At 57.8% G+C, this 17,698-nt stretch overlaps 1 protein-coding gene across 19 annotated transcripts in view; it reads left to right on the forward strand.

Annotated features, from left to right (window-relative positions):
- The window catches only part of ABLIM2 (actin binding LIM protein family member 2), a 189,127-nt gene that overhangs the window by 110,233 nt on the left and 61,196 nt on the right, over positions 1–17,698 (forward strand). For 8 of the 19 annotated variants that reach the window (XR_012516799.1, XR_012516800.1, XM_074395839.1 and 5 more), the window contains exons 9-13: positions 788–865; positions 8,689–8,835; positions 12,392–12,424; positions 15,254–15,374; positions 16,915–17,013. Coding sequence is in view for 14 of the 19 variants with exons in the window: in XM_074395839.1 (XP_074251940.1) it covers positions 788–865; positions 8,689–8,835; positions 12,392–12,424; positions 15,254–15,374; positions 16,915–17,013 (478 nt within the window). In the remaining 5 variants the exon portion in view is untranslated. The remainder of the gene's footprint in view (positions 1–787; positions 866–8,688; positions 8,836–12,391; positions 12,425–15,253; positions 15,375–16,914; positions 17,014–17,698) is intronic. The other 11 variants (XM_039468299.2, XM_074395835.1, XM_074395840.1 and 8 more) reach the window with 3 other exon arrangements.

A 17,698-nucleotide genomic window follows, 5' to 3' on the forward strand; every position in this document is an offset into this window, starting at 1 on the left:
GACAGGTGGCCCAGGAGTGAGGGCTGAACCAGGAGAGGGCCCTGCCCTGCAGGTGGGGAGGGACAGCAGGTGCAGCCAGGGGTGTGGGGACCACAGAAGGACTGTGTCTGCAGGGCTGGAAGGGGCTGAGGTGTGGGGAGAGGTGGGACAGTCATGAAAATCATCAGCCCAGGGGACACAGCAGGTGTGGCCTAGGAGGGAGGAGGGCCCAGGAGTGGCCCCAGGTGGCAGTGTGCATGCAGGAGAACCCAGATCCCAGGTGCGATGGCAGCAGAGACCAGAGCCAGCCAAGAGGTGCAGTGGAGAGTCACCAGGGGCCTCCGAAGGGCCATTTCTAAGTTGCGTGTCAGGTGGGAACAGGTGCTCCTGGAGCTGAGAAAGGTCTGAGGGGCTTTGGGAAGGTCAAAGGGCATGGAGGACAGAGCTGGGGGCCAAGCTAGAGGGGGTCTTGAGGGTGACCAAGACGGTCCCATGTTCCTAGGAACCGGGGTTGATAGACGAAGCCGCAGCAAGTCCCCATCATCCTGGTGGAAATGACAGCTCTGAGCATGCCCGCAGCTTGCAGAATGGCCTAGCTGCGTGTCACTCGGGTCCTGTGCGGCCCCCTGCATCTGTCTGATGCTAGCTTTTCAGTCGTCCATCCAAGCCTGTGTGTTTATTCCAAGAATTCCTTCAACCTCGACTTTAAACAGACACCCCTGTGCACCAGCGTGGCTGCTTCGGACAGTCGCTTCTGGAGGCCCCGAGCGCGGGAACCTGCCTCAGTCTCTTCTCTGTCCTTTCTTAGGAAACCAGAACTTCCTCGGAGAGCATCATTTCAGCCCCTGCTTCCAGCACCTCGGGGTCTCCGAGCCGTGTGATTTATGTAAGTCGGGGCCTTCTTATGGGGGTGGTGGTGGGAGAGTGGAGAGAGAAGGGGGGCCATGTGGCGGTGGCTGAGCCGGCCCCTGAGAGAGGTCCCCGAGAGCTGTGGTCCGGGGCCTGAGGGACGGCAGTGCTCTCGCCCCTGTTTTGGGGCAGAGGTTGGTACAGACTTTGTGAGTTTGACTCAAAACCTGAAACACACAGACATGTTCGTCTGACCTGACAGTTCCCTGGGAACCTGTGCACAACTGTCTGATGACAAGAGCACACGGCGGTGTGTACACAGCTGTTGTTTATAGTGGGGCAAACACGTCACATCAGCGGGTGACAGGCAGGGCCTGCCAGGCACCCAGGCGGGACCCTGCGGGTTTTGTAAGTAATGGCGCAGAGCTGTGCATATCAACACACACACTCCCAACGAGTCCCCAAAAGAAGCCAGTTAAGGGTGATGTAAGTTATGTGATTCCATTTTCATCAGAGAGAGTGTGTGTGTGTCACGTGTATGTGTGTGTCTGTGTCTGTATGTGTATGTGCGTCTGCGCCTCGCACACTTATAGGAGCACACACACATATAAAAATGATTGGAAACATTTTAGCAAGTTGTTACCAGAAATCTCTGGGTGATGGGATTCAAGTTGGGAGATGATTGTTTCTGTTATTTGCTTACACTGCTTGTGTAAATAGCAGAATTTCTTATCTAGGAGAGGCCCCCGGGCACCAGGTGAGGGGTGGCTTGTGCAGTGGTGGGGGCCGCCCAGGACCACCCTGTAGGTGCTCCTGCACCAGAACCCAGCATTGGAACAGCTGGTGACCTGGGACAAGCCCGTTCTCCCCTCCCCATCCCCACCAGTCCAGGACCTGGGTTCCCTCGCCTCAGCGGGGTCTGCGTCAGCTCTCTGCTGCATTCTTTCCCAGCCTCAGCTCTCGTAGGGGTTGGACGCAGGGTCCTTCCTGGCCTTAACCTTGACTGAGTCCTCGGTTACCATGACGCACGGTTGTCCTGGAGGGTGACTGGTACTGTGGCCCTCGGGGCGTGCACTCCGAAGCTTAGGCAGGTACACAAAGGCCCCAGGTTGGCTTCATGCCCTGGGTGAGGTGCCACCTGCCTGGAGCCTCCGGGAGGGCCTCGGTGAGCTGTGGAGACCCCCGGGCACCTTTGGTCCCGGGCTCACGGAGGCACTGCGTGGGCTGTGAGCACAGCGCCTGCCCAGAAGAAGGACGTGAGAGGCGCTCACTGCCATTACCGTGTCCATCATCTGCATCAGCCTCCTGGGGGCTTCAACAACAGAAATAAATGGTCTCAAAACTCCAGAGCCTGGAAACCCAGGATCGAGGAGTCGGTAGGGTCGGTCTCCCCGTCCCTCGCCTGCAGGTGGCCGTCCTCTCCCTGTGTGCGTCTGGGTCCTGGTTTCTTCCCATAAGGACACCAGGCAGATTGGATGGGACCCACCCTAACGGCCTCATCCTAACTTCATTACCTCTGCAAGGCCCTGTCTCCACATACAGTCCCATTCTGAGGTCCCAGGGGTTAGACTTTACCGACATAGGCATTTGGGGAGACACAGTTCAGCCCGTAATACCCTCACCATCTTCATGAGTAATGATTATCACAGTTACCACTTATAAGGTTTGTGTAGGGACACACAGGTATGATCCGTTTTCCTCACCCACTGAAAGGGTCACAGCCGACACTCCCATAGCAAGAGACAAGCTAACAACAGAAAAGCATGACAGATTTATTTCATCAAAGTTTTAGGTGACACAGGAGCCTTCGGACATGAAGGCCCAAAGACCCAGGCGGGACTGTCCTTTTTAATTTTATTTTTGAGACAAGCTCTCGGTTTGTCACCCAGGCTGGAGTGCAGTGGTGAGATCATGGTTCACTGCAGCCTCAACCTCCCTGGGCTCGGGCGATCCTCCCACCTCAGCCTCCTGAGCAGCTGGGACTACAGGCATGTACCATCACACCTGGCTCATTTTTGTATTTTTTGTTGAGATGAGGTCTTTTTATGTTGCCCGGGCTGGTCTTGAACTCCTGGCCTCAAGCAATCTGCCTGCCTCGGCCTCCCAACGTTCTGGGATTATGGGTGTGAGTCACCGCGCCTGGCTAGCACTGCTCATTTTTATGCTTAGACTGGATGAAGACTGGACGGCGATGTAGAAAAGTGACTGGACAGAAAGTGTGTGATCTGCTGGGAATAGAGTTGGGGCGGAGGGGGGGAACAGCAGGGCGGTCCACTCAGATGCTGCTTGGCCTCGCTGGGCAGCCCTCCCTCCTCCAGGTATAGGGCAGGGGGTCTTAGGACGCGTTTCCAGCCAAGCTAGGTCAGAGAATGTCTCCACGGCCAGGTCATGCACAGAGTGAGGGAAGGTTAGGCTGACGTTTCTAGGCTTCATGGCTGGCTTTGGGGAGGAAGTTCTAGTTCCTGTGACGCGCCTTGGGGAAGAGGAACTCTGGTTTCTATGGCTCACTTCAGGGGCACGGGGAGGAAGAGGGAGAGAGACAGGAGGTCCGAAGGTGGTCACAGAGGCACTGCTTCTGAGGCCTTGCACCCTCCGTTAGGTCAGAGTCCTCAGCACGCCGTGGCTCCATACTTTGGGGTATTGCTTCCTGAGCCCCAACATTGGCAAAGCATTCGGCATCTGGCCTGGCGTCGGCAAGTGATCTTCATGGTAGCCGTCGCTGTTGTTACTGGAACCCGCATGGCACAGTGTAAATGCCCATTAAATACGAGCTCATTCTTTTTTAAACAATCTGGCATCTGCCAGGGCCTCAGGAGTGGTAGTGACTGTGTATGCATGCAGCAAGCAGTGACAGCGGCCTCTGTTGGCATGGTCTCACTTTCAAGGCCATGCACAGTCAGCGGCACAGCTGGGCTTTGAGCCCAGGTCTCCACGACCCCAAGGCTTGAGTTTTTTCCAGGAGACCCCACTGCTCAATGCTGCCAACAGCCGTGGTGGGTCCTTTCTTCTCGCATCAGGCAATTACGAGCTTGGTAGAGCACGAGCTCCCTGTGGAGCCCTGGGGACCCAGCCGTGATCAGGCCAGGCAGCATCCCTGTTCTGATGGGGGAAGGGGTTCCCTTCCACAGGGGAGATCCGGGCACACCCAAGTGCGGATTTCAGGGGATGCCTGCCAAAGGAGAGGGAAGTATGTTGGTGGGTGAAGAATTTCTGCACCAGCGGGGTGTGCACTGGACCCAGGTCGAATGCAGCCCGATACACGTGTCTCAGCTTTGATGGACTTCCTGCTCGGCCAAGCAGGCGTGCACACAACTCCGGCTTTAAACAGGCCTCCACCAAACGAATCCAATGTCCCAGCTCTTAGTTTGACACAAGAGAATCTATGGAGTGCCACGCTACCTCCTCCTGGCCTTGGAGCTGTCCGGGACCTGCCATCACCGTGCTCACGCCGCTGATTCCACCCCAAGAGGTGCGCTGACGTGCTTGTGTGATGCAGCCTCTAAGTGGTGGAGCCACCGTCTGAGGACACAAGCTCCCAACTCTGACACGTGCTCCTAGCACCATGGTCAGCACCCAGCCTGGCTGCACCCCGGCCCTCCCAGGGGCAGACAGGCCAGAAGCCAGAGCAGCCCCGCTCTCCCTGCCACCTCGAGGTTGGTGCCACACGCAGGGGGCATGTCCAAGATGATGTGATCTGGTGGGAAGCCCTCGTGATCTCAGGGTTCTGCCCTGCTTTTCTTTCTTTTCTTTTTTTTCTTTTTTTTTTGAGACCCAGTCTCGCTCTGTCGCCCAGGCTGGAGTGCAGTGGCACGATCTCAGCTCACTGCAACCTCCACCTCCCAGGTTGAAGCGATTCCCCTGCCTCAGCCTCCCAAGTTGCTGGGATTACAGGTACTTGCCCCTGTGCCCAGCTAACTTTTGTATTTTTAGTAGGGACAGGGTCTCACCATGTTGGCCAGGCTCGTCTCCCAACTCCTGGCCTCAGGTGATCCACCTGCCTCGGCCTCCCAAAGTGCTGGGATTACAGGTGTGAGCCGTTGCACCCGGCCTGCCCTGCTTTTCATCTCAACCTCTGCTGGTGTCTGTTGTCAGCCTACTGTGTGCCCAGCCCCTTGCTCTGCGCTGGGCATCTCCGTGGCCTCGGGAAGGGGCCATTCCACACCCCATCGAGGTGTATGCAGGTTGCAGCCACCTAGCCCCGCCTGCTGTGGGTGGTTGTCAAATGCAGCATCCCCTTCCTTCGCTGTCAGGAAGAGACCGGCTCCCCATGCCATTCACGTGCACAGGAATGGACCGGAACCCGGCGAGTGACTGCGTCTCCTCCGAGGCCTATGAGGGCTTGGTGGGCAGGGGCTGCACCTCGTTCAAATTAGTTTCCAGGAGAAAACGTGCACACGGTAGACACTCCATAAATCATGGGGCTTCGGGACATAACCTATTTTACTGCTCTGTTCTTTATTACAAAAGCAATCAGTATTTATTTATTTTTTTAAAGTAATCAGCAGAACAGAGAAAATTGAAGCATTTGCGTCCTGCCAGCCACCGTGGCCTGCCAATGCCGTGGGCACCCTTCAGGTCTCCTGTGTGGGGGTCATTTTTGTAACATGGGGTCACACTGGATGTAATGTTTTGTAGCCTTTATTTCCACATGGCAATAGTGCATCATATGAAAGCAGCGTTCTTCCATTCTGTGTTATTGACCGGATAATGTGGTGATGATAATGTCATATGTGGCCGTATTATTGTCGATCATGCTGGGTGGAGTGTGGGAAGGAAGAGAGCAAAGAGGAGAAACCCTTTACACACACTCCAGGAGCCTTCCGCCAATTAGAGAGGGCAGCCCGATGTCACGGCAACCACCCAAGGACTTGGATCTGCAAGGCCACTTAGCAGCCTGTCTGGGGGGTCGGGCAGAGACTGCTGGTGTCCTGCCGGCTGCCCTCTCTGACCCCTACTGTGAGGGCCAGGTGGTTCAGGGAAGCCTGAGGAAGGCAGGGAACTAACCCGGGGCAAGGCGGCCTCGCTGCCCCGCTGACCCCTGTACTGTGGGGCTGGACAGGTGAATGCTGCCATCATCACTGCTGGGAGGGGACGGAGGTGGGAAAAGCAGGGTGCAAAACACACCTCTCCAGGCGTCGGCTGAGAATTCACCTGACTTTTGCAAATGCTCGATTGGCTTTCATTCACTTCACAACCCCACTGTCAAGCTCACAGCCAGGCAAGGGACTCAGTGATGAATCCTGGGCCTCCAGGAGCCACAAACTTGGGGGATGAGGGACGAGTCAACAGAATAGGACCAACACTAACCCAGAGAGGGCGGGGACCGGGGAAGGAAGCCTGGGGGAGGGGCCTCCACTGTGTCTGGAAGGACCAGAGGAGGAACCTGGGGAAGAGGTGTGGGAAGGGCACGTCCCAGAGAGGGAACAGCAGGTACAAAGCCTCCAGGCTGTGGGTGACTGGGAGTGCCAGTGGCATGGATAAGCGGGGAAACCAGCGGCAGCTCCTGCAGGCAGAGGGGAGCTGCCGAAACCCTGCAGGATCAGATCTCCTCATTGCAAATGGCCGGCTGGGGATCGGATCTCAGGTCTTCTGAACGCTGCCCCAGGCTCCAAAGGGCAGCCAGAGGCCTCAGATGGCAGAACTTCATTCTCTTCGTACACGTCGCAAATGGCAGGGCTCGCCTCGAGACCCGATGTCTCAGGAGAGCCCTCAAGCCTGGTGATGAGGGAATACTTCGTGGAGGAGGTGGGCTGGGGGCTAGTAGACCCTGAAGAATACAGGAAAGCTGGAGCAGGGGGCTGAACCTAGCACACGTGGGGACATGGGGAGGAGTCGCCTTAGGTAAAGCTGCCAGGATGAGGAAGGCCAAGTTTGGGGGTCATAACGGAGGCTTACATTCTCCAGCCCAGGAGGGGGCTCCCAGGGCGTGTCAGCTGAGAACACTGGGGTGCCCTGGGCCTGAGAGGTGGTCTCCTGGCAGTGAGGCCTTGAAAGGGGAGGGCCGCGGTGGGGAGCGTGGGCTCCGGGGAGGCCCGCGGTGGGCAGCGTGGGCTCTGGAGTCAGACAGCCAGGTTCATATCCTGTCCTACTCTCTTCTGGCTGTGTGACTCTGGCCAAGTTACCCAGCCTCCCTGGGCTCTGGCTTCTGAATTATGAAAAGGAGCTGCTGTGAGTGTCCCTCCATGGCATCATTGTGTTTTGTGCGGGATGATGGAGGACTCAGCTCAGTGCATGTCTCGGGGTAGAGAGCGCATCGTGCCCGTCGCTGCAGAGGGTGCCATGGAGAGGAAGCCTGGCAGGAGGCCTGGAGGAGGTGGAGGCAGAATCAAGATGCAGCACAGGGATCTCCACCAGAGCCACCTGCGGCTGGAAAATGCCCCAGGCAGCTCCTGGGGAGCCCAGAGCCAGGGAGAAGGGGACAGGCAGGGCGACAGCATGTGCACGGTGCACAGGGCACCTCGGGGAAGGGTCAGAGCAGTGAGCGGCACATGCAGCTGGACCTCCCCTGAGAAGACACGGGGCTCTCAAGTGCAGGAGTACCTCTGAGGGCCACAGTAGGCAGGGGTGGACCAGACAGATGGTCCCCCATCCCGCCGAGGGTATGTCCCAGCTGGCCTGTCAAATGCCAGGTGCTTTGCTGGCAGAGTGCATGTGAATGGTGAGTGCGTGTGGGCATGAGGGGCGGGGAATGTGAACGTGTTTGGTGTGGTGGGGTGATTGTGTGCAGGTGCGTGTGAGCAGCTGTGCATGCACGTTGTGAGTGAGTCTGGCTGTGCAGGTGTGTGTGCCGTGTGTGGGGTGTGCTGGAAGTGTGGGAGTGAGCCGTGGGCCTGGGGAACGACTGCATGTGTGAACACGTCCGTGTGTGGCTGTGGACACGTGTGTGCTGGTGTGTGGGAGTAGGCTGGATGTGAGGGAGTGTCTGTTCCTCCACGGCCTCGGGCATGTTCTCTGTGTGGGGGAGTGCATGTACCTGTGTGTAATGCGTGCATGTGTGTGTCCGTGCATGCACAGGTATGTGTTGGTATGTTTCGTCACCCTTTGTATCCTTGGGTTCCACATCTGCAGATTCAACCAACCTCAGATTGAAAATATTCTTAGAAAACAATAAAAATAGCAAACCAACAACTAAAAATACCACAAGTGAAATTACACAGGGTAACATCCATCTACCCAGTGCTCACACTGTGTTAGGCGCTACAAACGGCCCCCATGAGTCTCAGCAAACAGAGGATGTGCACAGGTTACAGGCAAATACCGCATAATTTTACGTAACAACCTGAGCATTGGAGGATTTGGGGCTTTGAGGAAGATCCGGAAACCAATCCCGTGTGAATGGTGAGGGATGCTTGTGTTTGCATGTGTGTGTATGTGCATGCGGTGTGTGTGTTTGCATGTGTGCGTCTGTGTGTGCGTGTATGTGTGTATGCATGTGCGCCTGTTTAGGCCATGGACTGAGTCTGACTGTCAGGCCCCATGCCGGGCACATCACGGGCTTGGCCTCCTTGACCCCAGAGCCTTCCTTTCCCTCACTTTGTACAGAAGGAAACTGAAGCTCAGAGAAGACACTTCTGCAAAGCCTCGTGGCCCTTTTGTGGCTGGGCCTCCGGACCCAAGCCCGCCTGCTCTGGAGTCCCCTGTGCTTTTGACCCCGTCCCCATTTCATCTATACAGGAGCTGGGGGTGAGCTCAGATTCTGCCGGAAGCACTGCGACTTCAGCACCCTCCTCATGGCTGCTAGTGCAGCCACTGCCCCCTGGCTTTGGGGTCACTGTCCAGTGGGATGCATCTGGCTTTGGGGGCCCTGCCCTCTGGGATGCAGGTCTGACTGTCCCTCCCCACTTCTCTTTCCCCGCTCAGGCCAAGCTTGGTGGCGAGATCCTGGACTACAGGGACTTGGCAGCCCTTCCTAAAAGTAAGGCCATCTATGACATCGACCGTCCGGACATGATCTCCTACTCGCCCTACATCAGCCACTCTGCAGGGGACAGGCAGAGCTACGGCGAGGTATGGACCCTGCCTGCATGGCAGGACGTCCTCCCTCGGGCATGTCCCATGGGGCCAGAGCCCACTTTCACCTTCCCCACGCACCCACACACCCGTCAGATAGCCACACGTGTGTCCAGTTTAGGTACTGCCCGAGTCCCTGTGACCCAGAGCTGCCGTCGCTGAAGAGTGAGTCTGGAATCTTCCTTACACGGAGCAGGAAGTAGGAAGCATGCTGGTTTGTAGGAAAGATGATAGCAACTCACTGAAAATCTCCTCATTTTCTTAAGCATGAGATTCTTTTCCTAAAGCATGAGATGCGTTTCCTCAGTAGAACACTGTGGACCACACGCTACCCTCCCTGCCAGCTCTGCCCCATGCTTCTCTGCCCCGTGAACTCATGAGCCAATGTGGCTGACCTGAACCACAGATTGTTTATTTCCTGGCACACCTGCGCACAGCGTTCCTTACTCCTCGGGGGTTTCCTACTCTCTTTTTTTTTTCTTTTTTAAAAATATTTATTTATTTATTTATTTATTGAGAGATGCGGTTTCACCATGTTGGTCAGGCTGGTCTTGAACTCCTGACCTCATGATCTGCCCGCCTTGGCCTCCCAACATTCTGAGATTACAGGCGTGAGCCACCGCGCCCAGCCTGGAGTCTTCTTATTCCGAGCCGCGCTATCCATTTCCTGTGGAATGCATTGTTGGTTTTTGCTTTTCCTCTTGCAGTTCTGAGGTTTCAACAGGACCATGGCTGCCTGGGGTAGGAGGAGGCGTTGCCAGGCTGGTGGCCCGAGCGTATGTGCTCTTGGCATGTGTGCCGCCAGGGATGGGGTTCTCCCCGGGGTGGGGAAGCCCGGTGCCTTCAAACACGTTTCCCTTGGGCCTTCTCATTTAGAGACTTCAACAAGGGACTCTTGGGAAGGAAGAGCTGAGTCTCCAGGGCATCATGTTCTGTGTGGATGATGTGGGGTGAGGAAGCCATGGCTGCTGGGTGCACCTGCCGAGCTCAAGGGCTGTGCAGGGAGGTGAGACAAGTGCAGGGCCGGCAGGTGCCCTCCTGACTTGCTTCTGAGAACCCTGTGCATCACAGGACTTTGAGGATGTGGGTGACAAGCCCCACTGACACTGAGAGGGATCAGCAGGGGGAGCTGAGGGAGGCTATCCCGACCCGAACCCACCCACCCGCACCCACCCACCTGCACCCACCTGCACCCACCCACCCGCAGCCACCCACACCCACCTACACCCACCCACCCGCAGCCACCCACAACCACCTACACCCACCCACCCGCAGCCACCCACACCCACCCACCTGCAGCCACCCACCTGCACCCACCTACACCCACTTACCTGCACCCACCCACCCGCACCCACCTGCACCCACCCACCCGCAGCCACCCACACCCACCTACACCCACCCGCCCGCAGCCACCCACACCCACCCACCCACAGCCACCCACACCCACCTATACCCACCCACCCGCAGCCACCCACACCCATCCACCTGCAGCCACGTACCTACACCCACTTACCTACACCCACCCACCTGCACCCACCTACACCCACCCACCCGCAGCCACCCACACCCACCTACACCCGCCCACCTACAGCCACCTACACCCACCTACACCTGCCCACCCGCACCCACCTACACCCACCCACCTGCAGCCACCTACACCCACCCACCTGCAGCCACCCACCCACCTGCACCCTACACCCACCTACATCCACCCACCTGCACCGACCTACACCCACCCACCTACACCCACCTGCACCCACCCACCTGCACCCACCTACACCCACTTACCTGCACCCACATACACCCACTTACCTGCACCCATCCACCTGCACCCACCTACACCCACCCACCTACACACACCCACCTGCACCCACCCACCTGCACCCACCTACACCCACCCACCTGCACCCACCTACACCCACTCACCCGCACCCACCTACACTCACCTGCACCCACCTACATCCACCACCTACACCCACCCACCTGCACCCACCTGCACCCACCTACGTGTACCCACTTGTACCCACCTACCACACACCCAGGCTGGGTGTGGACTTTGTTGTCCCAACATCTGGTCTGCACCTGGACCAGACACTGGCAGAGAGTCTGTGAGGACTCGAGACTTGGCTATAGGGCTGAGGCCCAAATCCAGTCCTTCCTTACCCCAAGACCGCAGGACATGCTGGCTGTTTTTCTAGCACGTCCTGGCGCTCTCTCTGGGACATGGAATTCAAGCCTAGAGGACTGGCCTCACAATCCTGCTCCACCACCTGGCAGCCTTGGGGCACTGGGCACACTCCTTCCTGGTTTGGGTGTGTGTGTCCCTGCGGAAGGGCTCTGTGGCCGTGAAGGGCCACGTGCAGAGGTGATGTGTGGGCGTGGGCTGTCATCACCCTCCACCCCGCTCCCAGGTTCCATGGTGTGACCAGGACTCAGCTTCCAGCCGCAAAGTGAACGCCGGCCCTTAGCTGTGTCACGGAGGTTTCTTTCATCCTCTCTAGGGCTGAGCCCCTCAAATGGCAAGACATCTGTGAACCATGGATGATCCCACCCCAAGACCTGTCCTCAGAGGGCAGAGGAGTGGCAGGAAGGGAGGGGCTGTGGTTCCGGAGTCACCCTCTCCCTCTGGGGACACCTGGGTTGGCCTCCCTGCTCTGCTAAACACTAGCACCTGTGTGTGAGCTTCTCTGAGCTGTAAAGTGCGTGCCTGCCTCAGCAGGTGGGGCCTGCCTCAGCAGGTGGACGGGGCGGGCACCTGGGTCAGGTGTGTCCACACTGAGCTTCCTCTGTGCCCATGGCCAGGAGCATCCTGAGGCTTCCTCCCTGATTCCATCACCCACAGCCTTTGGCTTCCCATCTCCTGTGGTGGCCTCCCAGAGGCCATGGAGTTATTTCACCATAATAACCATGGTTTCTGTGAACGCGCGCCTCCCCACTCTGCGTGGGAACGGCATTCTCTGTCCCCTTGCATGACACCTCATGAGGGCCGTGCATTTTCTGGATGCCCTCATGAGGTGGGCCTTCCTCCCACCTCCTACCTCCCTGCCCCTCACTAATCATCAGTGTGGGTGGTAGTGGATGGGGTGCCAGCCTGGGAGGACAGGTCTGCCTGCTGTCCAGGGCCCTGGGGCCCCCAGGGCGGAGCCGGCTCCAACCCAAAGGCTCCTATCGCCCACTGTCTCCGTTGAGCCCCTTTTCTGTCTTGTCCAGAGGTCAGAGCCCGTAGGGTGTTGCTGCCCATGCCCGGAGCCAGTCTCTTCCTTCTGGGAAAATAGGTGTTTGTGGGAGAACAGTGGGATATGGGGGTGGCCAGGGGGAGACAAGCTCTGGGCTCATGGGCATAAAATCAGTTCCCCGGGGGCCTCTTTCTCTGGGTAGAATTAACCATGTTTCTGCAAAGAGAAGGTTCCGGAGTCCTGGCTTGTGTCTCTCGGGGTAGGGTTCTTTTCCTGTCTCAAGGGTCGGGGCTCTGTGTTGCCTGCCGATCACGGCACTGCCTTCCCTCTCTGCCTGGCGCCGGCACTAATGGCCACTTTGTGTGTTGTGTCCACAGTCCCCTCAGTTGCTCTCGCCAACGCCGACCGAGGTAACCACCACCCTCTCGCCTGCCCCCGCTTGCCGTGGCGCTGCCGTCCAGGTTATAAACATAACTGCCCAGCCGCACCCCTGGGAGGGGCCTGCTCAGTGGCTCTTCCCTGTGGGTCCCAGGGCCACAGCCCTCGTGGCATGGGGCACCCTCCCGGCCGCTGGTTATCTTTATGACCATGCTGAACCTGCATGCTTCCCCTGTGTGTCTGCCAGTCCTGAAGCCGTGGCCACCTGGAACGCGGGATACCCTGAGCATATCGTGGTCTGGGCCATGGCCTCCTTTAGGGGAAAATTCAGGAGCCTGGCTGAGCCTGGGAGCACTTCCTGCCTCCTGCCTCTCCACATGGGATGGATGGGAAGCCCCTGGTCCGCCTGAGAAACGTTGGATGTGTCTCTCTGCAAAAAAGCCTTTACAGTTAGCGGTCCAGCTTTTTTTTTTTTTTTTTTTTTTTTTTTTTTTTTTTACGTTTCTCAAAATTAATCAGTGACATAGAGAGCTGCTCATCAGATTGCAGTCTGCAGGTGGCTACAACAGAAAGGTGCCGTGGTAGCCGGGAATAGAGAGCCCTGGCAGCGGCCGCACCCCCAGCTCTTCCCCTGTGCTTGGTGCCATGGTAAACATTTTATAGACCAGAAGCAGTGGCTCATGCCTGTAATCCCATCACTTTAGGAGGCCGAGGTCGGCGGATCACTGAGGTCAGGAGTTCAAGACCAGCCCGGCCAACGTGCTGAAACCTCATCTCTACTAAAAATAAAAAAATTACCCGGGTGTGGTGGCATGCACCTGTGGTCCCAGCTACTCTGAAGGCTGAGGCAGGGAAATCGCTTGAACCCAGGAGACAGGTTGCAGTGAGCTGAGATCACGCCGTTGCACTCCAGCCTGGGTGACAGAGTGAGACTCCATCTCAAAAAAAAGAACATGTATATTTATTCATCCCCCACCACAACCCCCAGAGGCAAGTTTTGTGATTTTGCTGCAGAGAAACTGAGGCACGGGGAAGTTACATAACCTTTCTAGGGTCACACACGGGAGGATTTCAGTCCAGCTGGTGGCACGGAGCCTGTGCTCACCCACTGAGCTCTCCAGCCTCCCGCTTCAGACAGCCTGTCCCGTGGGAGCTGTGCACAGCCGTGGGTCCCTGGGGACTGAGTACCCAGAGCACTGATTCTGATGTACCAGTGACTTTTGATGTCCCAGGCCTGGAGCCGGGCACTTTTTCATTTCCTCACTTACCCGCACAGGGAACTCCTGAGGGAGGGATGTCGGCTTCCCTTCCTGATGAGATGAAGGGTCTGCTTGGCACAGAGCCCACTCCTGGAAAGAGCCTGGTGTCCCTGCAGAGGCTCCTGTCTCAGGCTGTGCCCCAGAGTGGAGCACAAAAGGGCACACGTTTGCTCAGTGGGAGCCATGCACCGCAGAGGTGGTCACTGTGGTCACCGGACCTCGGCCACCCTCATCGGGACTTGCCAGCTTCCTGCCTTCCCTGCCCACAGCCAGGTTTCCCAATCCAGCCCTTAGAAGTGGTCCCAGGAGAACTTACCTCCTGATTGCTGAGGCTGAGGCCCTCCCCAGGTCCTGACAGCTTTGGAGAACCAGAACCTTCTGCAGAGCCCCCTTGCCTGGCTTCTCTGCTTGACTCTTTCACCTGCCCCCATAGACACAGGGCCGGGGTACGGCAGGGGAATAGGGCAAGTGTGGGCCTCAGTAGTGCTGTTCTGCTGGAAGAACACGGCCCGCCTGCAAAGCCAGCAGCAACTGGGCATCAAACCCTTGGATCCAGGGATGTGATGACCAAACATGCAAGGGGCCGCTTGCACCAAGCTGCTGAAACTGTGTGTAGCTGGCAAGCCCAGAGTCCAGGCTGGACCAGGAGCCGGGACACCTGTAAGGTGGACGTTGGCTGCCGGGCCGTGCAGAGGATGCTCAGGGTAGTGATGAGATAGCAGGGCACTAGCCGGCCTGAGAGAGTGCACCCTGGCTGGGGTTAGACGGTCGCCAGGGTGCAGGGAGAAGCCTAGGTAGGAACCTAGCCTGAGCACACGGGGGTGGCGCGCCAGGCAGGCGTTAGGGACAGCACGCCTTGGGGTGGGAGATACTCTCCGACAGGCCAGGGGAGCCATGGGCCCAGACCAGGAATTCGTTTGCTCATCAGTGCTGCCCTTGAGGGCAAAACAGCAGCATCCACCTACAGCAGGACACTGGGCTGGGCCATGTAATGACCCAGGCCAGCATGTGAAGCTGTGGTGGGCCAGGCAGCCTGCTCTTCCCCGTGCCACGGTGCCACACCACCTCACTCCACCCGCCTCCCACTCCGCCTGCTGCAAACAGCTGCTCCTGCCTGGATGAAGTGTGCCATGTCCATGCCTGTGGGTCTGACTCAGCTGGGTGTCCCAGCCTGGGTGGGGTACCTTTCTACCTCCAAATGAGTGTCGGGGCCGTGAGAGCCCCCGGTTCACACGTGGCAAGCCCCTTCGGGACTGGAGGAGTCTCCATGGTTCTCACACTGTGTTCTAAGAGCCCTGGGCGCTGGCGAGGGTCAGGCAGGAGGAGACCTGGAGGATGCAGCTGGAGCTCCCACCCGCAGGGATGGAAGGGGGGGTCCCCGCCAGTGGGTCCCTGTACTATGCCCTGTGGCGGGGATCCGCCAGGCCCCGCCTGGTTCTTCAGACCTGCTGGGGCAGGCGCGGGGGATTCTCACATGGGGCCAGGTTGAGTCATCCACTCGGGTCAGGAGGGCAAATGCCACATCGGGGTGGGGGGGATGGGTGGACAGGGGTGGGCAGTGCTCCCGGCTCAAATGTTCACGAGCTGTGTCTTCCCTCCCAGGGGGATCAGGATGACCGGTCCTACAAGCAGTGCCGGACCTCCAGCCCAAGCTCCACCGGGTCAGTCAGCCTCGGGCGCTACACCCCGACTTCACGGTCACCACAGCACTACAGCCGTCCAGGTACTTGGCCCCCCGGTTCCTCTGAGCCCCCAAGGACTCTATCCTTTTCCTCATTTTTTTTTTTTTTCTGTTAAGTGGCCTTTTCCTTATGCAACTGGAAACATGATGGAAATGGGTGGGATTGCCAGCAGGCGGGTGGCTGAGATCCTGTTCATTTAGTGACATAAAGGAGAGGAGCTCCTCGTGTCTCGGGGCGAGGTGAGCTGCAGAGGCTGCCCTGCTGGTTAGCGGAGCCACGTCCTGGGAAGCACACACTGAGCGCTTAGACTCCAGCTAATGATTTGGTGGCAGGAGATGTCAGGAAGCTAAAGCAGCGCATGTTAGCAGACCAGACGCCAGCCAGTGGCAAGCTCATGTGGGTCTGGGAAGATGGGCTGGGAAAGCAAAGACCGTGGTGGAAAAGTGAAGCCCGTTAACATTTCACCTGTGGCTGAGTTGGTCCTCCAGTGACCGCTGTCCTCACGGGAGAAGGGTGAGAGGCCCCCGCCAATCAGGAGAGAGCCCCAAGGCGAGTCCTCTCCGTATGCATCACCTCATCCCCTGCCTGTCGCCCAGCTGTGTATCATTCCCTGTAGCTCTGAAACACCTCGACCCCCCGAGAGTGTGAAAGCCACAGCAGGGACGCTCCACACGGACACTGCCTTTCAAGGGATTTTTCCGAGCTGCTTCCTTCCCGGCCAGCTGCTGCATGGCTCCATTTCCACATCCATGGACTCTAGCTCTTATTCTTGCAGCCTTTGTGGAAAAATCAAAACTCATTCATTTGCCAAGTTATTTCCATTGGCTCCTTGCAATGTGCCTGGTACATTCTGCTCAATAAATGTTGAGAAAGTGCGTAAGGGAATGAGTACATGAGTGAGTGAGTGAGTGAGCAAGCGACTAAACAAGTAAGGGAGTAAATGAGTGAGTGAATGCATGAGTGAAGAAACGAGTGAGCACATGAGTGAATGAATGAGTGAGTGAATGAATGAGTGAATGAATGAGTGAGTGAATGAACGAGTGAGTGAATGAATAAAGTGAAGAAATGAGTGAGCGAGCAGGTGAGCAGGTGAGCCAAGGGCAGCCAAATTTATTGAGCTCCTCCTTCTAAGGACCCTTTGCTGGCTCAACCCCCATAGCCCAAGGACGGCCTGGGCTTGTTGACTGCGCTTGGCCCAGGCTAACCCTGAGAGCCAAGCATGCATCTTGCCGGGCGAGGCTGGTGAAGATGTCTGGTGGCAGAGCACTCCCTGAGCTGCTCTCCAGCTGAGTCCTTGATCCTCAGGAGACCCCCAGGGCTGAGCCACAGGCCTGGCTGGAGGCCCTCCCTCCCCTGGGAACCCCTGCCCTCCGCCTGGTACTCCAATGTCCAGTTTCCTCGCTCCGTACCTGGAGGAGAGTGGTTTAAAACGTGTTTGGTGACCCCCTTCAGGTGCAAAAAGGGGTGCATTCCTCGGGAGAGGAAGCCACAGTGTTCCTAGCAGAGTGGGGATGAGGAATATGTGTGGCTTTGTGCCAGCGAGCCCAGGTTGACTCTGACTTGCTCTCTGTTACCCCGTAGCTGGTACTGTGAGTGTGGGTGCCAGTAGCTGCCTCTCCCTGTCCCAACACCCAAGCCCTACATCCATGTTCAGACATCATTACATCCCCCACTTCCGAGGTAAGGCGCGCAGTGCTGTGGGCGGTGGGTGCTCGCGGGCGTCCACGCCCGGCGTCTGTGTGCTCGCTGTCCGTGTCGCCGCATGGCTTCACCGGAGCCCCCGTTTCATGCCCTGTCCCCTCGCTGTGTGTGTCTTGTGCATCTGGCTCCATGTGTCTGTGTGCAAACGTTCCTGGAAGGAAAACGTAGGTACCTTGTTACCTAAAGGAGCAGGAGGGAGAGAGGGCTTGGAAAGCTTCAGGAAGAGGGGACCAGGCGTTCCTGCACACCCCCCTCCCCCACCGCCGCAGGCTTTGTCCTCAGAGCCTTTACCCAAGTCACCACCTTTGATTTCATGTGTCACCCGGGGAACGCAGGTGCTCTCGGGGTTAGTGTTCAGGAGCAGGAGCTATGCTATGCGGAGGCCCCGACTCTTCCACAGCTCGAGCTCCTGGGCCCAGGGCAGGGTTCGCACCCCGTGTGGCTCTAACTGTCAGCTCTCCCAGGAGGAGGTGAGCCATCCACATCCCTGCACGGGCATCCACATGCAGGTCCCATAGGGACACGGCCGTGCTCCTGTTTTTCCTGTATGCCGAGGACTGAAAAGTGCGTCCCCTACACTCATGGGTTGGAGCCCTCATCTCTGACATGACCATATCTGTACAGGGGGCCTTCATTAGATGAGGTCCTCAGGGTGGGCCTGAAT

The sequence above is a fragment of the Saimiri boliviensis genome, chromosome 3 (assembly GCF_048565385.1).
Source record: "Saimiri boliviensis isolate mSaiBol1 chromosome 3, mSaiBol1.pri, whole genome shotgun sequence".
Lineage (NCBI taxonomy): Eukaryota > Metazoa > Chordata > Mammalia > Primates > Cebidae > Saimiri > Saimiri boliviensis.